Raw genomic sequence first — 12,345 nt, 5'->3', positions numbered from 1 at the left:
CAGCATCACTTGCCCCATAACCTCAGCCGTGCAGAACACAATGCCATCCACAGCCTCAGAAACAACTCTGACATCATAATCAAAAAGGCTGACAAAGGAGGTGCTGTTGTCATCATGAATAGGTCGGAATATGAACAAGAGGCTGCTCGGCAGCTCTCCAACACGACTTTCTACAAGCCATTACCCTATGATCCCACTGAGAGTTACCAAAAGGAACTACAGCATTTGCTCAAGAAACTTCCTGAAAAAGCACAAGATCAAATCCGCACAGACACACCCCTGGAACCCCGACCTGGGATATTCTATCTACTACCCAAGATCCATAAACCTGGAAATCCTGGGCACCCCATCATCTCAGGCATTGGCACCCTGACAGCAGGATTGTCTGGCTATGTAGACTCCCTCCTCAGGCCCTACGCTACCAGCACTCCCAGCTACCTTCGAGACACCACTGACTTCCTGAGGAAACTACAATCCATCGGTGATCTTCCTGATAACACCATCTTGGCCACTATGGATGTAGAAGCCCTCTACACCAACATTCCACACAAAGATGGACTATAAGCCGTCAAGAACACTATCCCCGATAATGTCACGGCTAACCTGGTGGCTGAACTTTGTGACTTTGTCCTTACCCATAACTATTTTACATTTGGGGACAATGCATACCTTCAGATCAGCGGCACTGCTATGGGTACCCACATGGCCCCACAGTATGCCAACATTTTTATGGCTGACTTAGAACAACGCTTCCTCAGCTCTCGTCCCCTAACGCCCCTACTCTACTTGCGCTATATTGATGACATCTTCATCATCTGGACCCATGGAAAAGAAGCCCTTGTGGAATTCCACCATGATTTCAACAATTTCCATCCCATCATCAACCTCAGCCTGGTCCAGTCCACACAAGAGATCCACTTCCTGGACACTACAGTGCTAATAAACAATGGTCACAAACACCACCCTATACCAGAAACCTACTGACCGCTATTCCTACCTACATTCCTACCTCCAGCTTTCACCCTGACCACACCAGACGATCCATCGTGTACAGCCAAGCTCTGCGATACAACCGCATTTGCTCCAACCCCTCAGACAGAGACAAACACCTACAAGATCTCTGTCAAGCATTCTTACAACGATAATAGCCCCCTGTGGAAGTGAAGAAACAGATTGATAGAGCCAGAAGAGTTCCCAGAAGTCACCTACTACAGGACAGGCCTAACAAAGAAAATAACAGAACGCCACTAGCCGTCACCTTCAGCCCCCAACTAAAACCCCTCCAACACATTATTAAGGATCTACAACCTACCCTGAAGGATGACCCAACACTCTCACAAATCTTGGGAGACAGGCCAGTCCTTGCCTACAGACAGCCCCCCAACCTGAAGCAAATACTCACCAACAACCACATACCACACAACAGAACCACTAACCCAGGAACCTATCCTTGCAACAAAGCCCGTTGCCAACTGTGCCCACATATCTATTCAGGGGACACCATCAAAGGGCCTAATAACATCAGCCACACTATCAGAGGCTCGTTCACCTGCACATCCACCAATGTGATAAATGCCATCATGTGCCAGCAATGCCCCTCTGCCATGTACATTGGTCAAACTGGACAGTCTCTACGTAAAAGAATAAATGGACACAAATCAGATGTCAAGAATTATAACATTCATTAACCAGTCGGAGAACACTTCAATCTCTCTGGTCACGCAATCACAGACATGAAGGTCGCTATCTTACAACAAAAAAACTTCAAATCCAGATTCCAGCGAGAAACTGCTGAAATGGAATTCATTTGCAAATTGGATACTATTAATTTAGGCTTAAATAGAGACTGGGAGTGGCGAAGTCATTATGCAAGGTAGCCTATTTCCCCTTGTTTTTTTCTACCCTCCCCCCCCGACGTTCTGGTTAAACTTGGATTTATGCTGGAAATGGCTCACCTTGATTATCATGCACATTGTAAGGAGAGTGGTCAGTTTGGATGAGCTATTACCAGCAAGAGAGTGAGTTTTTGTGTGTGTGTTTTTTTGAAAAAAGGGGGGGGGTGAGAAAACCTGGATTTGTGCTGGAAATGGCCCATCTTGATTATCATGCACACTGTAGGGAGAGTGGTCACTTTGGATGAGCTATTACCAGCAAGAGAGTGAGTTTTTGTGTGTGTGTTTTTTTGAAAAAAGGGGGGGGGGTGAGAAAACCTGGATTTGTGCTGGAAATGGCCCACCTTGATTTTCATACACATCGTGAGGAGAGTGGTCACTTTGGATAAGCTATTACCAGCAGGAGAGTGAGTTTGTGTGTGTGGTTTTTGGACGGGGTGGGGGGGTGAGAAAACCTGGATTTGTGCTGGAAATGGCCCACCTTGATTATCATACACATTTTAAAGAGAGTGGTCACTTTGGATGGGCTATTACCAGCAGGAGAGTGAGTTTGTGTGTGGGGGGGAGGGGGGGGCGGAGGGTGAGAAAACCTGGATTTGTGCTGGAAATGGCCCAACTTGATCACTTTAGATAAGCTATTACCAGAAGGAGAGTGGGGTGGGAGGAGGTATTGTTTCATGGTCTCTGTGTATATAATGTCTTCTGCAGTTTCCACAGTATGCATCCGATGAAGTGAGCTGTAGCTCACGAAAGCTCATGCTCAAATAAATTGGTTAGTCTCTAAGGTGCCACAAGTACTCCTTTTCTTTTTGCAAATACAGACTAACACGGCTGTTACTCTGAAACGTGTATATTAGCTCACACTCTACAAAAACATTCCTTTGAACAGTGCAAGTGCTAAGAGAAAGTGCCCATCACCCCTGTGACAGCACCAAAACAGGCTTGAAACAGCAGCTGCAGGAGTTCTGTTAAGTCATCAAAAGCACACTCACCAAGAATGGCCCATTGAAAAGGAAGAATTAAAAATAAAGGACTAAAAAGTTAACTTACACAATTTAGTTTATAAAGCACAACGTAGCTAGGTTTTATTGGTTGGATTACAATTGAGCTGCTTTTTCACAAAAAGTAAAAGAAGAAAGAAAATACAGCTAAATGTATATGGTGAAATGATAGGAAACATGGTCAACAGGCACATTCAGGAGCTTAATTTTGTTTTAAATTTTGTGGATACATATATTGATGTCAGGCTACCCTTCATAAAATGAAAAGCTCAGTATATCAAGGCTCAACATGCACAGTAATCTACTTCAGTCTGCACAAGGAACAAAATCAGGCAGTTCTTTCAGAGGCACAATGAAAAACATGCACAAAATGTAGCTTAAAGACAGGTTGGAAGAAAAACACTCATCCATATTGAAGAGGAATCTTTCCAGAATGAATGCTGTCAGGTTTTTTTTAAAAATTACGCTTTCTTTTAAAAAAAAAGTTTTCATGTTTCTAGCATTCATGATTATAAAGACAACCTTCCAAATGCAAAAAGAGATTGAACCAGTGCAGTGTTGTCTGCCTAGCTCACCGGAGAGCAGACTCATAGGAACCTGGAAAATACTACACTCAGTCACACCTATGGTATATCAAATATAATATACTGCTTCTGGCAGTGGACAGCAGCAGATGCTTCAGAAGACAGTATAAGAAATCCTGTACTAAACAGATGTGTGATAATGTGCCCCAATGAAAGTCTAATCTTAACTCTTAATAGTTAGAGATCAGCTTTAACCCTGAAGCATGAGGTTTTATATTCCTTCCAAATCTTTTTAGAAATAACTATTATAAATGTGGATGTTCTTGTTACCAATAAAACTGTCTAATCCCTCTTTGAATTTTGTTGAACTCTTGGCCTCAATAATATCCTGTGGATCAGAAAAAGAGCTAAGTAGACAGCCACAAGGTAATAAAGAGCAGACTGTTCAGAGATATGGGGAGACAAGAAATGAATGTTTGGGGGGTTGGGAGGCAAGCACATACAGATACAAGACTCTCATTATTATTAAGGTAAGCCATTTCATAAGGCTACTTTTTTCTGTTGGGATAATTTGTTTTTCAAGGCTTGTTAAATAGATTTCATTATAGCTGGTACCAAGAAAGTGATGGTAACTCTCAAGCTGTATTGCATGGGCTGCTTAAGATGTATAGTTATGAATAAAGCTCTGTGTTTGTCACGGAAGTCACGGATTCCATGACCTCTATAACTTCTGCAGCTGCCCAGCTCGGGCAGCCGCTGGGCCAGTCGTCCTGGCTGCTGCTGGGGTAGTCCGGGGCCCCCGCGCCCCCCCAGCAACAGGAGTTGGGGGTGGAGGCTTAGGGTTGGGTATTGGGATGCGGGGCAGTGCTTACCTGGGGGGGAGCCTCCTGGAAGGGCAACAGGAACTCCCCTCCCTCAGCTCCTAGCTCCACATGCTGCCTCTGCCAGCAGACACTGCCCCGACAGCTCCCACTGGCCACAGTTCCCAGACAATGGGAGCTGCAGAACCAGGGCTGGGGCACAGTAGAGGCAACACGTGGGTCTAAGAGCTGGAGGTTGCCGCTTCCCAGGAGCCAGGTAGGAAACCTGCCCCAGCCCCGCCAACCACCCCCTGCCAGCTCCCCGCAGTGCCCCCTGCGCCGCGCCCCCCACCTTGAGCACCCGCAGCGTCTCCCCAGCCCACACCCCCAAGCACCTGTGCCCCACCCCGAGTACCCACAGTGCTTCCCTGGGCCGTGTCTTCCCTGAGTATCTGCAGCAGCGCCCCCCACCCCCAGGGTCATATCCCCCCAGCACCTACAGTGCCCCCAGAACCCCCCCCCCCAAGTTTTAGTCAGGGGTATATAGTCATGGACAGGTCACGGGCTGTGAATTTTTGTTTACTGCCCATGACTTTCCATGACTTTTACTAAAAATACCCATGACTAAAACGTAGCTTTAGTTATGAACTACCAGTCTCGCTGCAGATAAATTTATAAAAGGACTTCAGTATAAACCGAGTCCCAGACAATACATAGTGAGGATTAACATCTCAAAGTTATATGTTTCTTTCTGAAGTTTAAGGGATTTTTTTTTAAAGGCTCATCCATCGAAAAGTGATCTAGAACCAAAGTTTTAGAGCCCTGAAACAAGAGAACTGAACTGCAGTTATATTAAACTGTTCATGAACTGTTTTAGTTATGGATCAATAGTATGTTAAATACTTGATAGATGTTTAAAATCTGCACACTTGTGGACGAGAGAGCGATGCACAGATTTACAACAGGGCAGGGGAAGATTTCTTCCCATCTGTACAAAAGCTAAGCTAAGCTAAGTTTGCAATGGAAAAAAGGAAGCGGTTGAAGTTTCTCACTACCTAACTTTTCCTTGATTAAACCTGTATCCTTCCTCCAATGTTATACAACTTTGGCCATGGCATACTATATACATCTCCCAACTTTGAGTATCATATGCATACTCGTCTATTTGGAAACTAAAAGCATCCTGACGATAGGAAGCATAAGTCTCCAGACTTGCGCCCAAACTCAGGTCTTTAACATAGACAGTCTGACAAAGCTCGAAAGTCTCTCACTAACAGAAATTGGTTCAATAAAAGATATTACCTCATAGGAAGACACAGACACCCTGTGTCCATGTATTTATTTTATTTTAAGGCTGAGAAGGTACACCACCTTTCTCCTTATGTACTTTTATACTATACTTCTGAATCATTAATAAATGGCTTGCTTTGGCCAACTTCCCTGGTTAAATAAAAATGGACACAAAATTTATTATTCCAATTTGGAAACTGAATATTCCCAATATTTACCAAAATGAGTTGAAAAACAAGTATTTAAGACAAATCTGCCAAGTAGAAAAAGGTGATGAGCAACATAAGGAGCAAACATGTGAGGTCCAACATGTTTTAAAATAATTATGACTCCATTTTATAGTGAACACTAACGTACATATTGATTCAAACCTAACTCTTCCTATGCTTACTGTAGCAGTGGAAACACATTTCTACTAAGCTGCCATGCCAATATAAACAATGAGGAAAGATACTGGAAACATTCCTAAAATGTAAACCTCATTTTCCCTACAACGTTCATCCTTAAACTAGTCTGTGAAATAATCTTTTTACTTTAAAAACCTCAAGTTTAAACACCTCTAATTTTTCAACAAAAAATAATTATTTGGAATAACTATCTTCAGTTGTTTGGTAATGTTACTATGTCCCCAGGGAGAAAACATACATTTGATTAACTCATACTTTCACTTTGTATTTGTTGAGGATTATATCTTTCATTCATGTAAACAAAGAGCCACAGTTTATGTGCATTGGCCAACATTTTCAAGATTGGGTGTTTAAAGTTAGGCCATTTGCAATGGTAAATGAAGTTGTTCAAGACACATTTCACAACAAATAAAAATAACATTCATACTTTAATATAAAAAACAATGAGGAGTACTTGTGGCACCTTAGAGACTAACAAATTTATTTGGGCATAAGCTTCCTTGGGCTAAAACCCACTTCATCAGATACATGCAGTGGAAAATATAGTAGGAAGATCTATATAAACAGAGAACATGACAAAATGGGTGTTGCCATACCAACTGTAATAAGACCAATTAATTAAGGTGGGCTATTATAAGCAGCAGAAAAAAAAAACTTTTGTAGTGATAATCAGGATGGCCCATTTCAAACAGTTGACAAGAATCATAGAATCATAGAATATCAGGGTTGGAAGGGACCCCAGAAAGTCATCTAGTCCAACCCCCTGCTCAAAGCAGGACCAATTCCCAGTTAAAAAAAAAAGGTGTGAGTAACAGCAGGGGAAAAAAATTAGCATGGGGAAATAGTTTTTACTTTGTGTAATGACCCATCCACTCCCAGTCTTTATTCAAGCCTAATTTAATGGTGTCCCGTTTGAAAATTAATTCCAATTCTGCAGTTTCTCATTGGAGTCTGTTTTTGAAGTTTTTTTTGTTGGAGAATTGCAACTTTTAGGTTTGAAATTGAGTGACCAGGGAGGTTGAAGTGTTCTCTGACTGGTTTTTGAATGTTATAATTCTTGATGTCTGATTTGTGTCCATTTATTCTTTTGCGTAGATTTTTGTCCAGTTTGGCCAATGTACATGGCAGAGGGGCATTGTTGGCACATGATGGCATATATCACCAATGTGATAAAGAATACTACAGAATACTACAGAATCACTACAAAAGTTTTTTTTTCTGCTGCTAATAATAGCCCACCTTAATTAATAGGTCTCGTTACAGTTGGTATGGCAACACCCATTTTTTCATGTTCTCTGTGTATATATATCTTCCTACTGTATTTTCCACTGCATGCATCCGATGAAGTGGGTTTTAGCCCACGAAAGCTTATGCCCAAATAAATTTGTTCGTCTCTAAGGTGTCATAGGTACTCCTCCTTTTTTTTGCTGATACAGACTAACACGGCTACCACTCTGATACTTTAATATGGTTGTTGGACACATAAATGGAGAGGATTAACAAATATTTAACTTGAGGAAAGTAAACAATTAAAAACATTATTACCTCCACTTATAAAAATACACATTTCTTCATGACAGAGCAGGGAGGTCCTGCCTCTAACCTTTTGTACTCACCATTCTTTCGTTCGTTGAGGGGAGGTAAGTACTGACTAGGCTGCAATGAGAGTTCCTGAAATTCATGAGCAACTGCTTCACTGTGAGGACTAGGAACAAGATTTGTTAGTGATCCTGAATCATCTTCAGTGTCTGCTGTCCTTAAGTGGTCCATTGTGTCCAGGCAGCTGGCCTCTTAATTGCAGCACGCTGATGAATCTGGTAAGAAAAAAAGGGAAAAATATAAAGACAGCATGCAACTATATGCAAATGTCCAGTAGTCAGAATAATTATTTAATGCTTAAGATGTTATGAGACTTTGAATATTTTATCACAAAAGACAAATCTGAAGATCTCCCTCATAAAACCTTCTTGATACCAAATAAATAAAAACAATGGTGAAGAGTTCCTTAATACAAAGCTCGAACACAATGGTTCTCAATTCGTGGTCCCTGGATTAGTGATTGTCTGCCGAACATTTCCTGGTGGTCTGTGAAAGTGATAGGTGACGTGGTGGTGGTCTGCCTCCTGGTTTTCAGATGCTAAATTTAAAAAAGCTAAAATAGATATAAAATACTTTCCTAACATTACTTTGCCATGTGAACAATTTCTGTAGTTGCTACAGGAATGTTTCACGATTGAAAAGAAGATGGAAGACTGTCCACGCAAAACTCCATATTGAAGTCATGGTCCACACTTTGAAAGAGGTTGAGAATCCCTAGTCTAAGATAATGCTTCTTACATACCCCACAGATTTTGTATCTATGAAGATTTATCACATTGTCAATTATGCTTTGACTTTTTGTAAAGGAGACATTCAAAGGATTTTTTAAAAAGTTGCTTAAAGTTTAAAAGTTCTCCCCACTTTTTTTTTTTTTTTTGGCTGTTTTATGATGTATAAAAAAGCAGAATTTGTTTTCCTGCTTATTTGACTGGGACCATGTCTACGTTACAAACTTTGGTCAACACAAATTACATCAGCGTAAGCCACCAAAGTTTGTATATTGCTCAGGTGCATGCACACTTGTGTCAGCGCTGCACGTACTCACCAGGAGTGCTTGTGTCAATGCAAAGTGCAGTACACCATAGTCGGTATCCCAGTGTGTCATGTGCCACCATCTGGCACAACGCCTTTTGGGAAATTTTCACAGTGTGTTGTGGGATAGAAATGACTTGCCATGGGATCTCTGGGAGCTATGAGTCAGCTTCTCAGCATGCAATATTCTCCATCTTATAATGCCATTCATATCCCATAATTTTTGTGCCTTTTTAAAAAAAATCCCACAAACTCAAACAGCACTTTTTGGTGTCTGCCATTTCTGATAGAAGCCTGCAGAGCTCTGCACTGTTCTCATGAACTTTGCAAATACAGGATGCAGAATTTTCCTGTATTTGCAGATGTACAACAAGTACTGTAAAGATGGGACACGATGATTTCTTCAAGGACTGTTTTCTAAGGAACACAGGGAAAAATAATTCAAGGTTGTTGTTGGCATGTATGGAGCAGCTACAGACCGTGCAGCATCACTTCTGGGTCAAATAAACTAGCACTGACTGGGGGGATTACATCATAAGGGAGGTTTAAGATGACAGAACAGTGGCTGGAGAGCTTTCAGATGAAAAAGGCCACATTACTGGATCTGTGTGCTGAGTGTGTCCCAGCTCCCTAGCACAGGGACACCAGAATGTGAGCTGCATTAACAGTGGAGAAGCGAGTGGTGAGATCATTTTGGAGCTGGAAAATCCACAGTGGCTGCCGCTGTCATGCAAACGTGTAGGGCCATTAATCATCTCCTGCTATGCAGGACCGACATTCTCAGCAATATGCTGGACATAGTGGTGGATTTGCAGCAATGGGGTTCCCAAAGTGGGGCTGGGCAACAGACGGCATGACTACTCCTATTTTGACACCAGTACACCTTGCCACAGAGTACACCAACAGAAAGGGCTACTTTTCAATTGGCTATGCAAACATCGGTGGATCACTGGGGACGTTTCACCGATATCAGTGTTTGCTAGTCAGGAAAGTGCCTGATGCTCACTTTAAGAATGCAGGACTGTTCAGCAAGTTGCAAGCAGGAACATTCTTTCCCGACTGGCAAATTACCATGGGTGATATTGAAATGCCTATAGTGATTCTGGTGACCCAGCTGTTGCTCCCGGGCTCATGAAGCCATGCAGTGGCTACCTTGACAATACCAAGAAAAGATTCTAGTACCAGAACAGCAGATGCAGAATGACTGTTGAATGTGCCTTTGGTAGACTGAAGGGAGACTGTGGTGTTTACTCACTAGACTGGATCTTAGTGAAAAAAATATCCCCATAGTTAAAGCTGCCTGTTGTGTCCTGAATAATACCTGTGAGGCAAAAGGGAAAAATTGCCATCAGGGTAGAGGGAGGAAGTGGATCAGCTGCCTTCTGACTTTGAACAGCCAGACACAATGGCCATTTCAAGAACCCAGCGTGGCGCTCGTGGGTTGAGGGGGGCTTTGAAAGGGCACTTTAACCAGTCAACCAAAGTAGCATTCTGTGCTGGACTGTTCTCTGGGCCTGGAGCTTTGGGTGCTGATCAGAACAGTGTACTACTTACTGTACATTTATTAATATGACTATTTTCCTGAACCTAAGAATTACGTGTTGCTTGCTATACATTTACAAGTACTGTTTGCTTTGAGTAGGGCTACGCATTCTGCAATATTTATTGTGAACTAATAACGATAATTTGATTCTCCAAAAATAGAACTTTACTGAGTGGGGGAAAACAGTGTAGAAAAACAATGAGCAAAAAATACAGGCAATGTAATACACATTTTTAACATAAATTAACAGAGTGGAACTTTAAAATTGGAAAGGGAGTAAATATTTTGGTCCATTTGTGTGCAAAAATGTAGTCCATTGTGGCTACCCATGCATCAACTGTGGTCCTCACAGGTCAGTGTATGACAATATGTGATTTTCCCTGCTGTCCCTTGCCATGGAGTGATAGGGATAAGGATGTGGCCTGTGATGCCACATTGTATGTTGGGTTGTGTTGGGAACAGCAACCATGGAGTTTCCAAAGACTGCAAAGGTGGGGAGTCTGGGATTTTTGGACCTATAGGTCAACCATAGTCTGCAGCATTTGGGTTTTCTGCCTGAGAAGACCCATTATGTCCTGGTGCATCTCCCTCTCCTTTTCCTGCTGGGTTTCTTGGGCCTTTCTCCTGTCCTCACTTTACTTCTCCATGCTGTTGGTCATACTGGCCATCCAAGCTCTTTGCTCATGGTCCAGTGTATCACTAGCTTGCAGGATCTCAGAGAACACATCCTCCCTAGTCCTCTTCCAACTCCTCCTCATCAGGGTCAGGCATTCTGTGGGTGTAGAAGGTGGGCACCTCTCAAGGCTGCCATGCCAAACGCTGCTGATAAAAACAGACAGATGTGCAATTGGATTTACAGTCATCACGGAAAGGGAAAAATAAGTTTCAAAACTTCCTTCCCTTATTCCCATAAACACTTTTAATAAGAAATGCTTATTGACACTACAGCTTTGGAGTACCATGCCATAGTGAGTATGGTCTGCGCCTGGGGCAACGGAGGGAAGGCTGTTCTGTTGCATGAAGGTATAACATTTCAGCCCTTATTCCAAGGGTATGAGTATAGGGAAACGGCATTGAACACGGGCACTATTTTCTACAGGTGATAGTGGTTTTAGCTGATACCTTACTTCTGAGGGTCACAAAGACACAGAGAACACAACTGCTACTGGCATCATGAAGCCACCCAGGCTCATATACTGCTTGCCTGTTTACTGCAACAGTTCCAGTTGAACTCACTGCAGAGTGGTGTAAAAAGGGTACTACTGCAGAGGAATAAATAAGGCAGCCATCCACAGAAACTTTTGGGAGAGCATTGCAAAGTATCTCCATGACAGTTTCACCAAGATGTTTCAGAAGAACAAAAATGTACATAAACCAAGTGTTCCGTATGCCCCCCCCCCAACCCAACAGGAGAATGAAAAGCAGATGCCAACTCTATCTCTGTTTGTTCTACCTCTATCTCTTCTTGTGTGAGTAAAACAATGAAAAGTTGATAACTTTGTCTTGTTAACTTGGGCTGGGCACCAACTTTAAATTCAAACATGATAAGGAAAAATGCATGCACACACGTACCCGAGTTTTCTTTCCCTTCATCAGGCTCCTCCACACTTGCATGGTGGAAATGGCTAGGTGGTGAGCCTCAAATGGGTCCTGCCTCGTTGGATGGCTGGAACCCACTGCGGTGTCTCCTTCTTCCTCACAGTTCACAGCCAGGGTCTGTCTCCTCAGAGATATCCACAGTGTTATGCAGGGTGCTGGTGAGGTCTCCATCAAGTATGGCATGTAGCTCATTGTAAAAGTGGCAGATCTGCAGCTCAGCACCAGATCTATTGTTAGCTCCCTGGCCTTGTGGTATGCCTGGGAAAGTTTCTTCATTTCAGAAGGCACTGCTGCTGATCCCTGTCATACCCCTTTTCCTGCATCCCCTGGGCAATCTAGTCATAGATCTCCACATTTCTATGGCTGGTCTCTAGTGGTGCTTGCACAGACTTTCTTCCCCACAGACCCAATGCCTCCTGCCTACTCCAGGCAGGAACATGTCTAGTGTGTGGAGTTGGCATGGTTGGTTGAGCAGTTGCAGACAACAAGGGAGAGCTCCTAGGTGTGCTCACTAAGGTGGGCGACCGAGGACAAGGAATTTCAAAAACACAAACAGGGTTTTAAAAGGGGGGGGTGCGTGGCTTCCGGTCTCTGTGACCCCCAAGCCGTGGAGTTGCCACCTGTGACCAGAGCGGTCACTGTCATACAGAATGGAGCA

General features: G+C 42.9%; 1 protein-coding gene across 5 annotated transcripts in view; it reads right to left on the bottom strand.

The window, feature by feature from the left end:
- The window catches only part of MRTFB (myocardin related transcription factor B), a 202,579-nt gene that overhangs the window by 129,032 nt on the left and 61,202 nt on the right, over window positions 1-12,345 (bottom strand). For all 5 annotated transcript variants that reach the window (XM_084640399.1, XM_084640395.1, XM_084640397.1 and 2 more), the window contains one exon: window positions 7,531-7,728. In XM_084640399.1, coding sequence (XP_084496525.1) covers window positions 7,531-7,684 — 154 coding nt within the window. In that variant the 5' untranslated portion in view covers window positions 7,685-7,728. The remainder of the gene's footprint in view (window positions 1-7,530; window positions 7,729-12,345) is intronic.

This window comes from Lepidochelys olivacea (genome assembly GCF_965140295.1).
Source record: "Lepidochelys olivacea isolate rLepOli2 genome assembly, chromosome: 10".
NCBI lineage: Eukaryota > Metazoa > Chordata > Testudines > Cheloniidae > Lepidochelys > Lepidochelys olivacea.
The sequence above is the reverse complement of the archived record's forward strand: the minus strand, read 5'-3'. Positions and strand labels throughout refer to the sequence as shown.